This window comes from Drosophila mauritiana, chromosome 2R, assembly GCF_004382145.1.
Source record: "Drosophila mauritiana strain mau12 chromosome 2R, ASM438214v1, whole genome shotgun sequence".
Classification (NCBI taxonomy): Eukaryota; Metazoa; Arthropoda; class Insecta; order Diptera; family Drosophilidae; genus Drosophila; species Drosophila mauritiana.
In genome coordinates this window covers 18,293,931-18,315,705 of record NC_046668.1, presented here as the reverse complement: position 1 = coordinate 18,315,705, position 21,775 = coordinate 18,293,931, and the positions used below count along the sequence as shown (strand labels likewise).

Sequence of the window (21,775 nt, the reverse complement as noted above, 5' to 3'; positions counted from 1 at the left end):
GCCGCCAAGGTGTCTGTGCGCTGCGTGCCCCACAGTTTGGGGAAGCTCCTTGAACCGACCCAATTCTTTGGCATCTGGGGCTTGTTTGGCCACCCGAAACGCGGTCCGCTAATGAGAGGACCAGGAGAAATTAAAAACTGGCAAATTGCAAAACGGCAGAGAAAGGGGAAAATCCGGGGAGCAGCTGCTGTGACAGAGAGCCTTGAAATGTCGCTGGGCCCAACCGTTTTCCAGACCACAAATCGCTTTGGCAGCCGGGCGCATGCAAAAAGCCAATCTTGATTACAATCAGTGCGGATATCAGGTACGACCAAGGACTTTTGGGTCGGCTTTGGCAGTGGGAGTGGAAGGGGAGGCGGTGCCCGTTCGCATGTTGCACGGCGATAAAGATCAAATGAGAAATGGATGTCGCCGACGCAGAATCCAGATGACGGCCTGGTTGCATGCTGCGTAGATATTTGCATCGCTGAATCTCGCCAGTGACAAGATTTGTGAGCGCCCAGCTGCAAATCGGAGCAAGGCAAGTAGCTGGCGGTCCGCAATTAACGAGCGAGCATACTTCAAAAGCATTTTACACATCCAAAAAACAAGAAAAAATAATGCAAAGTTTTATTTTATTAATATTAAAAAAGTAAAGGGGATTAAATATATTTTATCCAAAATGTTTAATATTACGAAATTAGTTAGGAAAATCAATTCCCCATCTCTAAAGTTCATTTCGATTTCGCCTGGCAGGAGACTTGGCACCAACACAATCGAGTACTCAATTTCAATTTCGATTCGATTATGGCTAGGATCGATTTTGCTTGATTACCTCCACCGAAATTCAAATTTTCTCGGCTCGTCAAACAGGTTTCGGGTTTGAGTATCGGTAGACGTGTTCGCTTGATGTACCTACACATAATTGACAGCTTCCAGTTCGATTCGAAAAAGCCGTTAACAGTATTTCGTGATATGCCGGGCAATGAGCATATGAAAAGTTGCAGCCATAAACCTGCCCACATCTTCGGTTCCACCGTGGTCCACCTCAATTACTCGGCCTCTGCGCAGGCCGTAAATTATTTTGCCAGGCTGTGCAAATTAATTTCAGCTAACTGACAGACTAGCCAGAGACTTCGACTCGGAGACTCTCAAACGGCATTCGATTGGTTGTGTATATTATGAGCGGGGCCACGCCCACTTGGCCGCCAGCACCGTCACCTGGCCGCCAAATTTGGCTATCAATTTGGCCAAATTTCTGGCCGCCGTTCGCCTGTGTGACAGTGACATTTTCGTTTGGCCGACGCGTGCCTAAGCCTCACAGACCAGCAATTATAGCGAAGCCCAAAAACACTTTAAGGCAATTATAATTAAGAAAAATTAACTTAATAATAGAGGTATTTTGTATCGGAATATCATTTATTTGTCTTCGTAATTCATTGACAAAAAAGTATTCGATTTGAATAAGTTTTACGGTGTAAATCGGAATTAGGGTATCTTTGAGGAATGTGAATGCTGGGATGGCCTTACCGTTAGGCCCGCCCTCGTGACATTGCAACAATGCGGGAGATGAACTTTGACATGACCTCAGCTGGCATAAATCAAAGCGCAGTTCGGGCCATTGTAAGTCGTCTAGAAGGCACATCATCGCAGAGATGCGACTCTTGCATCGAGGAGATTCGGTCTCGAGGAGTAGGTTTGGCTTTCACGCCGAATGCAAGGGGCACACCTGAACTGCGCAGCCATCAACCCGCTAACTAAATCAACAATCATGGAACAATGGAGGGGATATACAATATACATATACCGTACATACGATGCCGAAAGAGCCGCGCAAATTAAAGTTAATCGAATGCCTTTGACCTTTTCACACAGCCCTTCTCCTTCTTCCTTGTGTCGAAAAGTGCATTGCATTGCATTCGATTGGCAATTTCAGATAAAGGCAGTCGAGAACCTTTGCCATTCGCTTCAGACTGAAGCGGGGAACACCCTGTACTCAGTGCTGTAAATTAGAACGTAGCCACCTAGCGGGGAGCGGAGGTAGCTGCGAGAGAGTGGCGCCCTCTGCTGTGCGTAGGCAGTTTGGGAATTGAATGAAATCTGATCGGTGATCCATTGGGGAAATCTGAACAGAATTAAAGCAGGAAAAAGTATAAGCCTAAATAAACCGGACAAAGTAATCTTTGATATTCATAATCCTACCATATACTCTTCTGAATATGTCATTATTTAGTTAGTTTCCTTTAAATGCGCTTGAAAAAAAGTATAATTCTTCCCGGAAAAATGCAAATATATACGGCAAATAGACCACTATGCCACCAACTGTTATGTGAACTAAACATCAGACGGGCTAAAAAAGAGAAGGCCAACTGAAAATTAACCTTAATTAAATTTGTCATATCTGGGGTGTATGATCGGGCAGCAACTCGGGGCATGTGTGTGGCCGGGCAGCTAGCTCTCATTGGCTCAGGGTTCAGGTTAGAACTCCAGCTAATGTCACCGTCACCGGCAACATGACGGTGGACAGCATGACAGCAAAAACAGTGTTCGAACCGGGGCTAAAATTAAACAAAAGGCGGGCAAATAAAGCAAAGGCGAAATCTATGTTAAAACTCAAGCGATTAGAATCGTTTTGGCCGGCTAAAACACACCTAATTGCCGGACAAGTTGCTAGAGGACGGCTAATTGAAACGCCGCCCGTTCGTGTTTTTTACCAGATTCTTATTTTTTTTCAAGGTTCACTCTGGGTATTTTCAGAGTGTGTGTGGCGGTTTTAAAAGATTGCAAGACTTTTTTCCATCAGTTTTGCTGCACAGAATAATTTCAATTTTATTTACCTGTCTTGGGAGCGGCCGTGGCCAGACACGTTTTGCTTTTGGGCCCAAACAGAACACAGAGACATGGCTGAAACTGAAATAAAAAAAATGCATTTGCTGAGCATGCAAACCGCGAATCGAGCGGACAATAAATACGGGCGACCGCCCATTTTTATGGCAATCAAATGCGTTGTTTAATTCGAATTGACTTTTTGAACTGGCTGGGAACTGGAGAACTGGGAATCGTGTCGCACGTGCCACTCCTGCCCCCCTGTGATACTTTATTCGATTATTGGTGTAGGGATTGTAAACTGTCATTTCGATTATTGGGATCGCAGGCCACAAAAGAGTGGAATTACTTGCAGATAACAAGCCACAAAAGAGTGACCTACAATTCTGATAGAACACACTCGAATTACCGGTTATCGTTATTTAATGATTGATCTGCTGGCTTAGATAGGGATAGCGGATAGTCATTTTATTTTGAAATGTCTAACAAAACACTAGTCCGTTTCACATAGTATCTGCGTTTTCCAATAATAGAACTCATCTATTTTAGTTACATCCAAAGTCTATATTTTTCCAATCGAGCAAAGAAGAAGTGCCTAAGTACTTTCCGATTAAACTTCTGAACAAAGCCTCTTTGTTTTTTTTCAGTGTAGGCTGCCTGGCAATTGATAGTTATACCATAAACTTGCTTTTAGAACTATTGCACAACACCCGAATACAAAAACCAGCCCATTTGCTCGAAAAAAAAAACGGAAATGCAATCAGCGGAAGTTGCCTTCTTCTTTTCTCTTGGTCAAAACAAGTTGCAGTTTTGGCTTGGGTTGAATGGCATTGCGGTGGGCGTAGGGTGGTAGGCGGAGGATAGGGGCGTGGCATCGGGTCGGGTGCCAAACTTTGTGGCATAAACTTTTAATGAGTTCTTTTTATTTGCGATTTGCATGGCCACGCCCCCCATTTGTCACACAAATGAAATCTGCCAGAGCGAAATTGCATTAAGTTGCCGCTTGTAGGGCATTCATATCCACCACCAACCGAAAACCACCCACCGCCCACTACCCGATCTCAATGACATTGCCTACTTGGAGGAGCCAAACTTTGGTCAAAGACACTAGCCCCGCCTCGACGGACTCAATGATGAGCAGAAAACAAAAATTGCGAAATAAAATAAATAAATATGCCCGAGTGCAAAACTTTTAAATTGAAAATGCGCTTTGAATATTTCAGCGCTTCAGATTCTCCGGATCCTTTCGCCATCTTGTGCGCCATTGCACTCGCTAACTGCACTTGTGCTCATCTTTGTCTCCAGCTCTGGGCTTCCTGCCACGCCTACTTTGCCCACTTCCATCTGTCGACGTCTGCGAGAGGCGAAAATAATTTGAAATTTTAATTAAAAGTATTTGGGCAAAAGTTGCTGCGCTGCCAGCGGCTCTGCTTTTCTATCACCAGACAAATACGACAAAATCAAAAACACAAAAAACGAATAAGCGAAATCACGAGCGCAATTGGCAAGACTTGGAGGAAACTATTTCCGGGCCTGCTTTTCAGCCCGGTTCGCTCGATGGCATTTCAGCTTAAATTTTAATATCCCCGCCGACGGCAAAAATTGTGCACTTGAACATGCAGCCGAAAAAAGCAATTGTTGCGGATGCGACAAGTGTCGCCCTTACAAGGGCTTTGCTGCTCATTTCGTTTCGTGAAGCGTTTATGCGCAAACAAATAACGCGAACAAAAATGTAACATCAAATGACAGCTGTAGTTAAAACTTGTGCACATCTGTTCACTACTCCGTTCAAATTTATTAATTTTTTTTAGCTTATTTCGTAACCTATGTTTGATCTTGCTGTTTCTTAACAAAAGGTGCGCGTTTGTTTTGAGTTCCCGAACTGTTTTGCGCATGCACGTTTTTCTCATCAATATGCGTATGTGTAACAAGCAAAAATAATAAAAAAGTTTAAGCATTTGCCTTACTTGAAGTCCACTACTTTCTTGTAGCCATAATTAAACCCTAGAAGCTGGTTGGCCAGAAGGGGAAAAGAAGCCTCAGGAGCAGAAGCCTCTTCGTGTTTGCTGCCAGAAAGGACAGAAGGAAAGAAAGAAACTTTATTAATAAAAGTTTTTCCTTTGGTATTTTAGCCAAGTATTATTAAAAACTTTGATATACGCAACGCTGGCAGTTCCACACACCGCACACGGACACACTGACACACGTGGGCCCCAACATATGTCGACGTCTGTCGGAACATTCAAGCGTTAAATTGTGGAGGCCCTTTTTATGCATGCGACATTATTTGTTGCTCGTGCTATGCTGTTGCTTTTGATTTTTGGTGCTTCTTGCTTCTGGCTTGCTTTTATTAATTTCGTTGTCATGACATTGAGTTTGGCAAGTTTCGGTCGTGGGTGTCGAATCAGCAGCTAATTTGCCGTTGTTTTGAAGTCTTCACACGTCAATATTGTTGACTGAAAAACAGCTGACAAGAAATAAGTTAAAAATGTGAAGGTGCTTTCGAAGTGTCGCTTTTCATAAAAGGAAAATGTTTAGTATGCATACATATAATTTATACATAAAATTAGTTTTTTATTATATGCTAAAAATAAGTTGGTATTGTACAAATAAAAAGGATTTACACTTAGCCAAGATTTTCTTTAGAGCTGCTTGAGAGTTTTTATCATAGTTGGATAAGAATTCTTGGACCATGTGTCAATTTGCTTTAATTTATGCGAAGAGATTATAACAGCTTTCCTCAGCCCCTTCAAACTGATGGTTACCGTGGCTAAGTGGCTAGTTTGGGAGGCTCGTAGCCAGACTTGTCAACCTCTACCACTATCCTTTCCAAAATTACTGGGAAAATCCGTACTAGCTGCTGTGTATACTGTATCTATTCGCTGATGTCGGATTCCGGCTCTCAAACTATTTGCACATTGAGTGCATGCATATTAGCATTGGAAAGAGAATATCTAATGAAGTGCGTCCCGTCCATTAACCGGGGAACGCATTTTCTCTTAGTTTAGTTCCATTAGAGCGCAGTCTGGCTTTGACTGGTGCCCGGCCCGAGCGATTCGACTTGTTTTTTTACGGCTCTCACTTAGCTAGACAAACTAAACAACTAATTAAAGTAAACCAAAGGCATTTAGCCAGAAAATTCGTTGACCAGTTGGGCGGAAGCAATGGCTTAGAGCACGGCAGTGCAGATGCTCACTCCCGACCATGAATATGCAAATATGAGGCTGTCATCCAGCTCATTTCCATTTCCATTCCCGTTGTACTCGTACGCTTTCCCATTTCCCTCAATTGGGTGAGTTGTTCATTAATTTGCTGACTGGGGAAAAGCTGGATCCTGAATGCCGGGATGTCATCACAGCTGCTTGGTTGACATCGATACGGCGACGGTTGACTTTGTTGGCTCTTAATTGATTGCAGCCATTTAGGCATCGTTCCCCTCACACCCAGAGTCATCCCCCTCCGAATCCTCGTCATCCTCCTCATGGTGGTGGTGCGAATCTTTGCACTTGTCTTTGAATTAATTAAAGAGCGTGTTTTCAAGTCGGGGTGTTGGCAAAGCAGTTGCCATCGGACGAAAGTTATGAAAATTGCCTATGCACTCGGGTATTTATACAAGCTAAGTTGAATGCAGCGACACTTTTTATCACTTATAATTACTCCACAATAATTAATAACAAAGTGCACTCTATTGCAAGATTATAGTACATTTTATTTATGGTTTCTAATTATATCTTATTTTGCATTGAGTACTTCAGTACAATCTGTTTCTCCAAGGCTTTTATTACTAATTACTACTCGCTGTACTTATCTGAGCAAGAATTACTGCAGTTTATGATCTTTTAAAAGGAACTAGAATCGATTTACATTTTTCCTTTAATTCAGCTTCGGCCTTATCAACATGTGTACTGTCTTAAGGGAATAAGTGTAGTCGTGCCACTCGGCAGTGTTCCAAAAGACTCCTACGCCATCGTAGTCATATATCTGATCTCCAACCGAATAGATGCCATTCAGATTGCTGGAGATAATATAGAATACAAAATTAACAAGTTTCCTACATACATTTAGCTTGTGATCTCACCTAAAACCACATTTGTCCCCGTACCACCAGGCACCTTCCTTCCTAGCTGCGCATTTTTCAAGGTTATCCTCATCGTAAGTACTGAACTTGGCATGGAGATTATGAGTTAGTGCATCACCAGCATTGCCAGTGTATTTTCCTAGGGATAGCAGTGCATAGCCCGAGTCCTCTTCATCCACCTCAAATCGATCGTAGTGGGCAAATCTCTGCTCTCCCTCAAAATCTTCCAATTGAATATGTAGCTCATACTGTTCCGATTTGGTGAGCTGATGAAGCGTCTGCAGTCCAATAAAAAACTCCCCCGTTATGTTTCCAAAGCCCTCCCTATACTCCATCCATTTGCGGATAAAGTTGGTTTTGCCATTTTCTCGTCTCTGGTCGCGCCAGAAGGCTATTGCAATAGACATTAACCTCTCCAATCGTAGGCACTTCGATGGATTTTACTCCGGTAAAATTCCCAAGTGCAGCGCAGCCACTTTGCTGAGAATAGAACAAATCCTTGATATTGGTTTTTAAAGTTACACCATTTTCTGGATTTTCAGTAGTAGTAGTAGTGCTTTCCGTATTTTTCAGTTGCAGGATCTTAATTAATTCCTCATTTGCCACCTGAGTGTTGTGACACGCGTTTAATTTGACTTCCAATCTTGTTACCATATTTTTCCTTTGGTTTAGTAGGATCTTACAGTTCTCGATCTCGACCTCTTGAATCTGTGATTTTTCTTGAGTTTTTGAACAGTCAAGTAAATCATCTTTCATTTTATTAATTTCCTTACTTTTTAATTCGCTTATTTTTTTGGCTACGGTCTCAAGTGTCTTAAGATTGTCTATGAGAACGCCTTGAACTTTGGAGTTCTCTTCAAGTTGCACATACCGCTCTGTAAGCCTTCCAAGTAGGCTAACCAAGTATTTCAATGTAATGGATCCATTATCCCCGGTGTCTAAAACGAGTTCCCTGACTTTTTGAATTTTCTCCTCCTCGAGTGGCGTCAGTGGAACCTCGAACACAAGTCTGTAAGTAGACAGGCGAGGATGGTACGAACATGTGGAATGGCACACACTTAAAACGATCGCAATCAACACTAACTGAGGTGCAGCTCCCATTGCTTCTTCATCGAGCAATGAATTCAGACTGAAGTCGCCAATAAGCTGAGGAATATTTTATAGTCATTGCGTGAGGATATCAAGGGTTTGCTCAAAAGTAACATTTAACTGGCAGCTATATATTCTAGTAATAATAAAAGATAATAAATAAAGATTAATTATTTGAAAATAATATATATTTTTTTCCCAAAATGGCTACATATGAATCCTTAAGGGTTCCTTATTGAATGAGAACTTTAAGTTGGAGACAGGAAGCGGGAAAAAGGCAGCTTCCTACGGTTGCCACACCAATTAAATGGTTATATTTTATTAAAAGCGCGCTACAAAAGACACATTGCCTTTGCCAGTGGTGCTGGCAATACCATTGCCATGGCAAATAGACGCTGCGACTTTCGCTCATTTTGCGGTGCAACTGAGCGTATACGCAACGCGGGGGCAAAGTGCCTGGAAGAGCCACAATGGGCAGGTGTCTCGACGCCGTCGGTTGCCATAACGTCCGTGCTGACGTGGCACTACCCTCTCCTGATTCCAGACTTCAGACCCCAGCCCATCCCAGTCCCGAACCCGAACCCGAACCCGATCCCAGTCCGGATTGCAGACCGCCGCAGGACGGGCCAGACAAACGCTGTTATTTATTCCGGATTTGTCTACCTTTCCCCTTTTTATTTATGTTTGGCAGACGCCAATTTTCATGGCGGTGGATGCAGCTCAGCTGCGTTGGTCTGCTGGTGGCCGCATCTTTCCCAGGGCAGCAAATCTGGCGGATTCCAGCATCCGCATATCCACGTGACTTTGGCTCCATCTCCAACCCCTACTCCCTTCCTCGGCTCGTACTCCAACCAGGCGGAAAATAAAAGAAACCCAAACCCTCCTGTCGTCGCAGTTGCCAGCTCACCTTTGATTGTCTTAGAGCGGCATGCTGGTCAGCCAGTAATGAAATCTGCCCTTAAAAAGGCAAAGGTTGGGGATGGCCATCCCTTTGTTTGCTATCTCTGCACAAAACATTTTTGCTGTAAATATTTTAGCTGAAAATGCCTCTGCTACAGTGGCTTTTGTTTCTCGGTCTTTGTCTTGTGCGGAATTGAAACGTTTCGGATTGTTGCCAGTCAAAGTGCAAGCTGCTGGACTCTGTCTGTCATTTGGCTAAACACTTTAAGCGAACTATTTTCGGGAAGGACTTTTGATTAAAAAACTTTTTGGCCAGAGCAGAGCAGTGCAAACAAATTCAATAAGTGGCACTGCGAAAATCAATAGAAAATCGCCAGCAGATGCCAGAATTGCTAATCTAAGCCACAAAACACAGCCGCAGAATGGGACTCGCACTCTGGCTGGAATTTCAGAGGGTGCGGGAGGCACATAAATTCAAGATGTGGCCATAAGATTTATGACGATTGCGAACGTGAACGTGGAGTTTTCGGGGAAAGCCCCCTGAATAGACACCAAAGTGGCAAGAAAGAAACGGCGGCAACATTTGTGAGCCTCTGGCCTTTGAGCTTTGGCGGAAAAAGCCGCGAAGGATGGGGGAACGCGGAGAAGGACTCCATAGCAAGATGGCCGGAAATCTACAGTAGGCATATAAAATACACATAAAAATTGAAACTGCTCTTCAGGCAACTTCAGACTTGGCGGCCGGCGAATGGGGCGTATACTTTACGCATTTTAAGTTTCAATTTCACAGTCGAATTTATGGCCAAAGATGCGGATGTGGATGCGCCATGGCTATTTTATGGCCACTTCCGCTGACCAAAGGTCTAAGTGATTTCTAACATAAAAACATTACCTCCAGTCAGTCGGAGATGGCGCCTCTGATGAACTTCACACTACGCTAAATCAAATTTTTCACTCGCCCATTTCCGTGACGCTTAATGAAATCCGGCAAATATTTTTCCGTGCCATTTCCATTGCCAGCAATCAATTGTCAACGTCATCTCACTCCGCTTTATAGAGCTCGAGGGGCCGCCATAATCCGGCTTATTATGCAAAGTAAATGCGCCGGAGTCCGGACTCCGGACTCCCCGGTCCTGATAATCTTCGGCGATATTTCATTGTCGTCGCCGAGGCTTGTAAATGCGTTAACAGCTCTCGATTCGTCTTCGCCCGGGCTCGAAATACTTCGGCTTCCGGTTGCCGCTTATGCACTTCCTTTGCTCATTTGTCGCCAGTTTGTAACTCGCGGCCATATCTGCTTTTCTCTGAGATTTTACGATGTCTGTCGTATATATGCGTCACATGCAAATTTGCTTCTTGCGATTGTGCCACATTACAGATAGGAAAAGATATATAACAAATACGCTTTTGTGGTTTTCCTTGGCACTTGAAATCAGATCAATTTACTGAAAAACAGGAAATGCTCTTAAACTCTTATCCATGAACAATTACCAGTGTAAGGAAGAATGGATAGATTGAACATTTTTTTCTGTGTGCCAAGTTCCGTAAGCCTTCTCGATTTCATATCACATCATGTGCCCTTCCAATTTGATTGTCGGACGGGACTTTCCCCTTTCTGAGGTCATTTCCATATTAAATGGTTTTTCTTTGAATTGATGAAGTATCATATTATACGGGGCGCCTTCGCAAATGATAACGACTCAGATTCAACCCCAATTTCGGACACGTTTCGATATATTGGGGTCTCAGCTGGGAGTGCGTCATATCACTCCTTCTTTATTTTTGTAATTTCATAGCTGTAACATTTCAATTACGATTTCGTTTGCGTATTCAAATTGTTGGCCAGGTTATGGTGTCCTTAGATAAGCGAGTAAGTATTAAATAGTCATTCTTATGGTACAATTGTATACCAATGCATATATGAGTTGTAACCGTTGTTATATTGTTGAGACTTGTAGGACTTATTCAGGGAAAATCTAATTATGTAACCTATATCAATCTTTTTGTTGTGTGAGTACAAGGTATGGAATAAAATCTGATAATACAACCCCTTGATGATGCGCCTTATAATCTGTGCACTGCATACTGAACAGCTTCCTCTCGATTTTCCAAGCTTTTCCGCATCAATTTTTCCCATTACGCTTTCCACCGCCCCTCAAGTTTTGTCATTTTCGGTTTGGCATTGGAATGACTTCATTTTGAGCTCGTCCATGCAAATTTGCAACTGATTTCGGGCCAAATCACATTGTCATGTGCGTGTGTGTGTCCGAAGCGAAGAAAATGCAAAAGCGATCTAAAACCTCTAAAATTAAGCTATCATAAGGTTTTACAGCCGGCCATCAACATGGAGTACAAGGTGGTATCTCCGCCAGAAAAAAGCATAAGTATAAAGAGCCAAAAACGAAATAAGTGCAGTGCAATGTCATTAAAGCAGGCAAGCAGACAATGAGCGGTGGAATGGAACATGGAGCAGCGAAAAGGACGTCCAGGATGACTATGGCCAACATAAAATCACAACACACTGCAGATACGGGAAACAGCAGAGCTGGGAATGCCAATTTGGCTACTTTTGGACCAAAGATATTTTTAAGATATTTTTTTAAGCGAGAGTGCACCCTTTTTTAAAGATTAAAGATTAAAGATCATTGAAATGTAGTCATGCATTTAATCAGACGAACATAGTAGAAATACTTTTAAAAAACCCAATTCAACCACCTTCTATCGTTTGCAGTCGTCACCACTGATCCAACTATTTGAAGTGGAGTCCTCCTAGTGCGCACCGCTTATCGGACCACGATGGGTCCTGGCTGGTTGTCCCCGACCCGCCCACTTTCCGCCCTCGTGCTCTCCTTCCAGTGCGTTACGTATACGGAAAGCTGTAATCTGTGCTTATAAAATGGCAAATGGCAGAGCTGCAGAGGGTTTTTAATTGTCTGTGCCGGATGGCCAGTCTTAAATGCTTCAAGGAGGGCACACACATGGAATTGCCAACGACTTTGTCGAGGATTGCTGGCAGGCAAAAAACAAAAAAAAAAAGAAGTAAATAAAGAAGCGGAAGGGGCTGAGAAATAATAGGGTTGAGCTTCGGGTTTTTTACTTAAAGCCCTCTCATAACATTATGTTAATGTGTGCGGTTCCCTTTGTCGCCCACGCACCTGGACCACCTGTCGTCAACTCTTTGGCCAACTAATTACTGGACGAGATTGAAGTGCCAGCTAGAAAGTTATAAAAAGTAATTGGCTGGCAGTCATTACACTTGATTTCGGCCAGCGTTCTCCTCCATCTCCACTCGAATGCAAATTGAGTGTGCTATCAGTAGCTGTCGAATGGCGTTCCCCGCACCTCTTTCCAAAAAAAAAATGTCATTTGGCCAGGCCAACATCGTGGCCCACCTGTTTTGGCCCTGCCGTGCTTCACTTTGTGCCCTTTTCGGAAGCTTTTTGATGTCGGCAGATTTAGCGCACGTAGCACATTTTAATATTGTCGACAATTGTCATATTTGTGCAACCAAAAAGGCTGTATCTGCAACGGATCTGTACTACGCGATCTGTCGCTTTCCCAAAATTGAAGCAATTACTTTTGACCAGCATTTGCAAAAAGAGTCCGCAATTAAAACCCATGGCACTCTAATCGCCTTTGTTTGATAGTAGCTGGTGCACTGGACGCAAATTTTAAAGCCAAAAGTAAAACTAAGAAAAAGTTAACTCGATAGATTATATTATGTTTATCTTTCAAACAAGAACATGGTATTATTTTAAGCGAATTTATTTTAACGGTATTTTTTAGATTAAGTAACTGCCCCATTCCTTTTCTAGCCACTCCCAGGACATTCATTCTCGGGTCCCAAACGTATTCATTTTATTGCCAATTTTTTATATACCCGCCACCCGCAAATCTACAGTATGTCATATCAATTGTCAATTTTAATTGCTGGCAGTTGTCATAACTCGGTTGTTAATTTTAAAACTGTTTGGATCCACAGAGCTGTCACTTGATAGCGCCCACGACACATTTTGTGTTGCTGGTTTCTACTTTTGTCTGTTTGCCAGCCAATTTTATGGTTATATAAGAGAAAGCATCGGAATCGCCGAGGCTGGCTACTTAATATGCAACTAGCGGCCATATTGAATCATCTGAGGGGCCGCCCGCCCGTGGTTTCTGTCATTAATGAGTTTGCAACAGTGCAGAGAAAAAGCTATAAATATCATAAGCAAAAATTTGCATCAAAATATCCTTCTTAATTAATCTCTGCTATTTATTAACATTTTAAAGTTAAATTCAGAGAAATTTTCATATCCAGATGAGTTATCAGTTATCTTGGTGCTTTTTATTGGCTGTCCTTAAATATTAGAGCTTTTTAATACTTATTATTTGCTTGAATTAAAGGAATTAAATTTTTTCCCAGTGCAACTTGTAGCTGGGGAAATGCCCATGCTGATAAGGCAGAGCCACAGTCACGTAGATATGATTTAAAAGAAATCATACATTAAATCGCTGGACTGGACGACGGCACGTTTAATTGCGGCCGATAAGGTGTTCCGCGGAATCCTCCGTCTGGAATACCCACACCCATTACCACCATTACCATCTCCATTCCGCTGCCCCATCCCAGTCTTTCCTACTCCCATTGCCCGGTCGCAATTAGTCAAACGAATTTGTAGCGCCCAGCTGAGGAATTAATCAGAAGTCGTCGCCGTTCGCTGCTCGCATTTCAAATGCAAAATGCGTACGCTAAATTACGGCGAACTGTGAGCCACAAAAGCCTAGGCATTTTTCAGCATGTAAAGAGCCGGCTCGGCTCCTTTGTGGCCAAAGAAGTTGGCCCCTTCCAGAGCTCACAGCTCTGAGCTCAGAGCTCAGACCTCAGATCCCAGTCCAAGTCCAAGTCCAAGTGTCGTTCCCTGGCAGATGATGATGACTCGTTTTGGCGTCGTGCTCGCTGGCGCGTCCACATTTGAATACTAATTGCATTTGTCCCGACTCATAGTCCGCCAATCTCTTTTTGCCGGGTTTGCGGTAAATATGATAAACAACAAAGCGCGTCATTTTGACATTTCCCTGCCTTATGCGCCCACGTTGCCACCACACCGCCTTGGAGTCTGCGATCCGAAACTCCCACGATTCAGGCCAGTTTTGAGCTTCATCCTCTTGCTCATCCGCATCCTCATCTCGAGCCAAAACTGAAACTCAGGCTGAGAGCCAAGCCAGCTCCTCGGTAATCGCAAATAGATATGCCGCTCAGATAATGATCGTCTTGTCGGTTGGCTTGCTTTGAACTTAAATGGGTTTTGTCTCCGTGCTGCTGCTTCTGCCGCTTTTGCCTGTCTGCGGTTTTGGCCCGGCAAATTTGCCATGTGCTGTTGGCCAAAAGGTTGCCTCTCGTTGCATTTTTGAGTGGCAGTTTTGCCTTTACAGCTTCGCTCAAGTGTCGCGTTTTTGAATGGCTGAATATGGCAATCTATAACCCTGTTGTTGTTGTTGGCATACCCTTTGTTTATCAACAAAATGAGTCATTTCCGCGGCCGTTTTACAGTTTTTTAAATATTTTGTTCAGGAATGTTATCGTCTCATAACTTTGTCTACTTTATGTTGTCGTAGATAATTGACTTAATGATTTTATTACTATATGCATAAATACCTATACAATTATTAAACAATATAAAACTTTTCATAAAAGAATACCGTTTCATATACCGTTTGTCTCTTAGGGTCGATTTGAAGTTTCTGTATGCCGGAGAGCTTTTGTCTTTTTGGGCCTACTTGAGGCATTTAACTTTTATGGCATTCCCCTCAGCGCTGTTTGTCGCCTGTTGCTCCTTAATGGCTACCAGAATATCAACAAATTGCTTCGAGTCGATGGGAGCGTTGTGGGAGGAGCATTGGGGGATCGGGAACTCAGGCAGGGCGCAATGAATAATCATCGAGCGACTACAGTGATGCCGCTCTGACCATTCATTTGGCCACATCGCACAGCATCAGCGGGCGGCTTTGGGGAGCTTCAATGCTGCAAAAATGCCCGGTAATTATCACTAAGACACGCCGCCGCTGATTAAGTATGCGACACCGCCAGTCGGTTCGAGGAACCATCCAGCTAGGAGCTCCTCTTGAATTCTGACAGTTTGCGTACTGCTGACATGACAACCTGCCAGCGCCAATGACGCTAAAAACTTGGCCCATTCTGGACATCGGTTTCGGACCCAGTCCGAATCCGCAATTGCAACTGCAGCTCCGGGCTGAGTGGCGATGCAGTTTCGAAGGATTGGGCACCGCTTTATGTTGCCAAGTGCCGACGACTGATTGCTAGATGCACGGAAACAAATTTCGATAGTGTGTACAGAAAATATTTAATATTAATATTAAGTCTGAAAAACATCAACATAAAGACAAATAAAAACGTTATCCAACATCAATTATTTTTTTTAATGTTTGAATTGTTACGACATTAATTTGATTTTTCTTTAATTTTAATTTTTTCTTTTGTAACCAAGTACATTTTCACCTCTTTTCTCTTCGTGGAAAAGAGATGTTGAATGAGGAGCGAGGATCCGAGCCAAGAGACGCAAACAAATGAGGCGTACCCAATGTTGACAATGAATATTAACCTTGAGTGGTGCCCCAGCCGGTTTTTGCCTGGCCAAGGTCATCTCATCCCATCGCGATGCCAGAGGATGTGGATGCGGAGATGGTGTGATGAGATGGTTGCCGATAATTGCCATGGGCATCGACTGGAGTCGACCTAATGGAAACGCGGTGAATGTCATTCGCGGTGATGTGTGTAATCGATTCTGCAGAGTTGTTTTATTAAATGAAATGCTAAAATGCAATTTATTCGATTCAAAATTACATTGCATGGCTCTTAAACTATTAACGTAACAACCGAATAAATGTTTCATACGACCTTGATGGTACAGATTTTACCGGACTTATAGCGACAGCTGATACATATATTCCAGATTGACACCCTCGCGTTTGCCCACAGAAACCTTATGAGATGCACTTCGGTCCGGAGAAACAGTTCCCACTTCTGCTTGAATTCTACTATATAATTTCATTGGTCTTAGCTGCTATCGATTGGGTTCACATGCGAAGCTTGCATTCCCAGTCACTTGGCGGGTTTGCCAGTTAGCTATTTGGCTGCTTTGCACCTCGACATTAAGGCAGTTGGAGAACAGCTACGATTGAGACTGGATTCAGACTGCTAACCCAGTTTTAATAATCACGAAGTGGAAGTTACTCCGCGGTAATTACCTTTTGCATTCGCTAGATTTTTCAATTTTTTTTTGGCTTTTCGCCTTTTGTTTGCGGCACGAACGGCAGTTTAGCTTTTCGGTGACTGACATATCGCATCGTATAAATCTCAACTTAAGTCGAAATTTAATAATTTTAGAGCCCAGGCAATAGGAGTTTAGCTGGGCTCGAAAATTTTAAATTCTCGCCTTGCTATACCGATGCAACACTGGGAGAAAAGCCCTATGCCTGAGTCTTATTTTTACGCCCGAATGTCTCTCCGTCCTCCAGAGTTTCCGGCAGTGGAGTTCCTCGTGTCTCCGGCAAGAAAATTGTGCCGAGCATTGCCAGAATGGAGAAAATTCCAAAGATGAGGGGCGCCACCCACAGACCGTATGCAGCCAGATCGACGATGAGCGGGGCCACAATGGAGCCTATTCGTCCGACCATCGAGCAGAGACCAACTCCACTGGAACGCACAACAGTGGGAAAGAGCTCTCCGCCGTACAAGTAGACATTCGGAAAGGTGATTGATGCTCCAAAAAGCCCAATGGTGGCGCAGGTCACACGCACAACCTCTGCCTGAGTGGAAAGGCAGGCCAATAGGATCAAGCCCAAAGCACTGCATCCATTGGAAAGAAGCAGGGTCTTCTTGCGTCCGAGGTACTTGGTCATGATCGCACAGAGGCAGGTGCCTGGAATGCCCACTCCGGCGGCGATTGCGTTGCTGATGAAGATGTTGCCGCCCAGCGCGGAGACATACTGAGCGGTGCCGTAGTAGACCATGCAAACCACCAGCCAATTGTTGGCCATAAATATGGTCTTAATCCGCATATAGGGTGTCCGGAATAGGTCCACGACGGTGCCCTTTTTGACCGGCTGGCGGGCTGCCAGTGCCGCATATGCAGCTTCGATCTCCGGCCGAATCGTTTCCGTCGGAGCCCTATTGCACTTGGCGATCTTCTCCAGAATCTTGATGGACTTGTCCAGCTTGCCGGTGGTAAAGAGCCAGCGTGGCGACTCGGGGACCAGCCAAATGTAGATCACGAACACGACCGAGAAAATGGTGATGCTGAACTGGAAATAGCGCCATTCTCGAATAAAGTAGGCGAACAGGGCCAGGGAGGCGTGGCCGATGTTGAAGGGGATTTGGTAGAGAATGGCTACCATTTCGCGCTTCTGGGGTCCCACGATTTCCATCAGCAAGACGAAACTGTGGATGGGATCAGTCATTTACATTACTGGGAATCTCTTAGGCAGTGCCTTTTAACCCACCTGGTGGTCATCGTTCCCGCCGTGGCCACAGCCACCAGGAACCTAAAGAAGCAGTAGAACCAGTAGTAGGGGGATACGCAGACGATGAGGCCAGTGATCAGCTGCATGAAGCAGCACGTCAGGAAGGCAGGGCGACGTCCATACCTGTGAATTGACATGGAAAAATTCAATAGTAGGCGGCCTAACTCAAAAACAGAAAAATTGTTTTCAACTAATAAAAAAGTGTTTGCTAATGGTCCACCAGTTAACCTAGTGGTTTAACTAGTAAACCATAGAAAGCCCTCTTTTACCGACTTGCTTTCAAGTTTGGTTTAGCATACGAAAACTTTTTAATAATCTTGAGATACTCACCGATCAGCGAACATGCCAAACAGAATACTGCCGAACAAGATGCCCAGCATGACGATACTTTGGGACAAGCTGGCCAGCCGTTTACTATCGCAGGTGAGATCCCACTCAGTTATAATGGTGGACTTAAAGACGCTAGTGTCGAACTCGGTCTCGGAGCATTCGTCACTGCAGGGATCCGTGACGTTCTCCGTCTTGCAGGATAACGGCGTCGGTGCTGCGAGGAAAATGTGGCCCAGGGTGTGCCATCCCGTGCCAAATTTGCACAGTAGAACGATGAAGAAAAAGAACAACTGGTAGCGCCGGAAGTCGCCAATCTGCGAGATTATCGGATCACCTGTCTTGGGGACGGGTTTCAGTGGCTTTGGAGCCTTTGGATCCTGCGGTCGATCGGCCATGTTGCTGAAAACTAAAGATTTTTGCCTGTCAGTCAAAAAAAGTGTATTTTTTGTGTGTTTGTAAAATATTCTAAATTTGTTTCTTTCAGTGCAGAGGCCTACCAAGCCGACTGGTTTCTTAGTGGGTGGACTTTCTCAAATATTTGCCGGCCTCAGCGCAAATTGGACATATCGACCGGTGCGGCTCAGTGCAGACTGGCGTGAATTATGGAACCCGGGCAGATGGAGATTTCGTTTGCGACCGGCCACCAGAGAACCGGTTTCCGCGGAGAGAGAGCTCCAGTCTGTGGCAGCGTGACAAGTTGGAGCTCAAAGACATAGCAGTCGGCGGGCTGGGGGCATTAGCACTTGGCCGCTTGGATCCACCGCCAAAATGGCATTTGGAAATAGAAATAGGAGTACGGCATCCATGCGCTGCTGCAGTTTGTCAGCCCAAAAGGCCAAGAGACTGGGGCTAAGACGCTAAACTTTTACTCTTTAAGTAGGTAAATGAAGTCGGCTGCCTGGTTAATTGAAGGAAGGTGCGCCCGGGGACCCGGCCCGATGATGCTGGGATCTAGCTGGCAGATTAAGCCATTGTCTGCCCGCAGATAACCGAACGAGCCCCAGTTACCCATTAAGATGGCTTAATTAAGGAAGCACTGCCTCAGTGAAAGTTGAACCGGAGAGAGAGAGACGAAGGTCTGAGATTTCTGGTCGGAGATTCCGCCACAAGTTCCCACGGCAACGACAACCTGTCTGGCGAAGGCATTTGGCGCAATCGTCAGTGGCTGGCAAAATGTCACAACAATTGCAAATAAATTATATATGCAAATTGGCTGGCCAATGAATGTGGAATAACCATTGACAAAACGCAGCGTTATAATACGATCGCCACATGCTAAATCTGGCAAGACACAAAGCACCCACTTGGGAGCTAAACAAATGCACAATGTTTAAAGCAATGCCCATTGTCTGCATTCATGACATTTGAATGTTGTCCTGCTCATTTCAACGACACTTTGCGATTAACATATTTTACCTCATTTATATAACATATCTTTAGGCCCTGTGAGACAAAAAGCACTTACCTAAAGAGCCGATTTAAGTGGCGATCAAAACAAAAACAGTTATATGTAGGTCAGAACCAATTCTATTTATAATTAGTAATCTGAACTTTCCGGGGGCTTGTCTACCGCCCGATTTATATAACTCAGCAAGTTGATTGATAACACTCTGTTCGCAATCTCGCACTTTTTGAACTACGTCTGGTGGGCTTCGACGCTCTACTATCAATGGCAGAAAAATCTCATCTTGTCTCGCCGGATGAGAAAAGCAACTGAGATGGCGATAAAGTCGTGTGTACTTTAATCCCAGATGATAAGAGGCGTTCGACAAGCGTCGCGAATATGACAAATAATGCCAAATGCCCTGAACTTCTGGCCAACTTGTGCGAGATAATAAGTATATATTGTTTACCTGCAGAAAGCCTTTGGGCAAATGTTAATCATATAATCAGTTAAGCACACATTCAGCTTAGCCTACCTCGTAGCTCCTGTATTCCAAATTAAGTTATTTTTTCATAAATTAATAGAGATGTCTCGCTGTGAGTCGATAGCTGATCACAATGAAATCCAAACATAATCACGCAGTGTTCAGCAGTTTAGCACGCGTTTATCAAACTTGAAAATGTTTGGTTTATCCATGATATTGGAAATCCAAATATCAATAAAGCGAGTCGCATTGTTGACTTATTTGGCATGACGATAATTGAGCTTAATTTTTCTAATCTTTTTAGTTCCTAAACGTTTCTTAAAGATACAAACTTCTTCCGTTTTGTTCAAATCAACTTATTAACATGTGAAGGTAATAAACTATCTTCAGAAGAAGCATTTAACTGACGCGTGGATAATTTTTAAAACATTAAGTAATATAAATTTTATTGAAATTTAATTTGCAAATTTTAACGATGTGTTGCATGTTATGTACGAACAAGTTACATTGTATTTTGAAGTTGAAAATTCCACCAAATATTTACCATGCCTTTAACTAATATAATTAAGTAACTTATTTAAATCTGAAACTACAATTTCAAGGCCCAGCCGATATGCTATGCATTTGCCAAACTAAATCCATTTAAATGGCCCCGTTTAATATTTACATTTGTTGGGCTGACAAGTGTTCTAAGCCGATTTCAGAGCCCCGAATGGGCCGGCAGCCGGACTGTTTGGGCCAGATATTTTCCGGGGGATATATATATGGCCCGGCAACGCTCCAATTAGCACACAAAAGGATTACAGGGGAAATGCCAAATTTCTGGCGCTGCACAGAGAAGCACTTGGCAAGGCCAACAAATGTTTTGGGCCGGCTTTGGAGCGCTTTGCGGTTTTTCTTCCATAATTGCCGGACAGGCTGGGCCAGACCAGTACCAAGCTGAACTGAACTGAAGTGGACAGTGGTCGAGTGGACGAGGATTGCAAGGAATCCACTTGAGGGCCAGCGAGCAAATCAAGCAGCAGGCATTTAATTTCAAACTGCCCCCTCATCCAAACACACCATGGTGCAATCAAAATATTTTATAGGTTGGCCATAAAGAAATTCATAAAGCGAACGGCAGCAGCAGCAGCAGCATCAGCAGCAACTGCAACTCTGCCAATTCATACGAAAATTGCTAACTCAGCGCTCACATATATCATTTTTATGCGCGGCCACGCCCCTTTCAGCTCGTAGTAAATTGACAAATGCAGCGCGCCAAGTCTGTGAGATGTCTTTGCCACTATTTAAGGTCTTTCACGAGGGGATCGAGGTGAAGGTGGAGCTGGAGCTGGAGCTGGATGCAGCATGGCAATGAAAAAGCGCACCGAAAACTATGAGCAACGCTTAGCGAAATAAAAGTGCTTGTAATATGTAGTTAAAATCCAAGTAAGGCGATTAGTGCGAGAGCATGGCGACTGGGAGATGCTCTCCCATATGAACCCATTAATTATCTCAAAAATGTGGAAATATATAAATATTAGGTAGAGAATTTTCACGCGTAAAACTTACCTGTTCTATGACTAGCTCCTTTCTGGATCAGCACTTCACACCTGCCAAGAGTTCGCTTCCAACTGCGAAAAATCAATATACTCACCTTACTTTATAAATGGAAAAATTGCCAAACCACCCTTAAAGCAGAAACACACCTTAAGCTGCATGTTTACTTATCGAGCATCTGCCTGTCTGTCTCACTGCAATTAGCTACCTGAGTGAAGGGAAATGCATTAAAGTGTTTGAAAGTAATAAAGTACCTGTTTCATTCAATAGAATTATAAAAGTATGCCACGCCATATGATTAATAACATGCATACTGGTACACTATTTGGATATTCCTCTATAACATCTACTTTAGCTTATTAGCTAAGATTGCTGAAATGCCCAGCCTGAGATTGCAGGGTATGCGTTGTGAGAAAAAGCAGCTAGAAACAAAAAGCCGCGTCAACGGTTTTGGCTCTGGTTGCCTTGGCTTTTTACCCCGTCCTCTGTAATCGCCCCTTAGTTCTTCTCTAAATCCTCTTTGATTAAGTGCTCAGTCTTTTATGTGGAGATTTTTTAATCGTTACCTCGTCCTCCCAGCAACGAGGAGGACCGCAGTCCGGAGTCCGAAGGGCGTCCATGTGACCATGCCCCGTAGATTAAT

At 43.7% G+C, this 21,775-nt stretch overlaps 2 protein-coding genes across 5 annotated transcripts; both read right to left on the bottom strand.

Moving 5' to 3' along the window:
- Positions 1 to 6,530: 6,530 nt before the first annotated feature.
- On the bottom strand, positions 6,531 to 7,995 carry LOC117136987 (microfibril-associated glycoprotein 4-like). Its single transcript, XM_033298161.1, has 2 exons — positions 6,884 to 7,995; positions 6,531 to 6,820 (listed from the first exon to the last, which is right to left on the bottom strand). Exons 1-2 carry the CDS (start codon positions 7,288 to 7,290, stop codon positions 6,679 to 6,681), a joined length of 549 nt encoding a protein of 182 aa, XP_033154052.1. The 5' UTR covers positions 7,291 to 7,995; the 3' UTR covers positions 6,531 to 6,678.
- An 8,170-nt stretch (positions 7,996 to 16,165) lies between these two features.
- On the bottom strand, positions 16,166 to 21,204 carry LOC117137477 (organic cation transporter protein). 4 transcript variants are annotated; one of them, XM_033298951.1, is made up of 4 exons: positions 21,145 to 21,204; positions 17,726 to 18,131; positions 17,375 to 17,518; positions 16,166 to 17,312 (listed from the first exon to the last, which is right to left on the bottom strand). In XM_033298951.1, the coding sequence occupies exons 2-4, from the start codon at positions 18,118 to 18,120 to the stop codon at positions 16,343 to 16,345; spliced, it is 1,509 nt and encodes a 502-aa protein (XP_033154842.1). In that variant the 5' UTR covers positions 18,121 to 18,131; positions 21,145 to 21,204; the 3' UTR covers positions 16,166 to 16,342. The 4 variants fall into 4 exon arrangements, with proteins under 4 accessions (XP_033154842.1, XP_033154843.1, XP_033154841.1 ...); XM_033298952.1 differs by lacking the exon at positions 21,145 to 21,204 and adding an exon at positions 19,191 to 19,379; XM_033298950.1 differs by lacking the exon at positions 21,145 to 21,204 and adding an exon at positions 18,223 to 18,330.
- Positions 21,205 to 21,775: the final 571 nt, after the last annotated feature.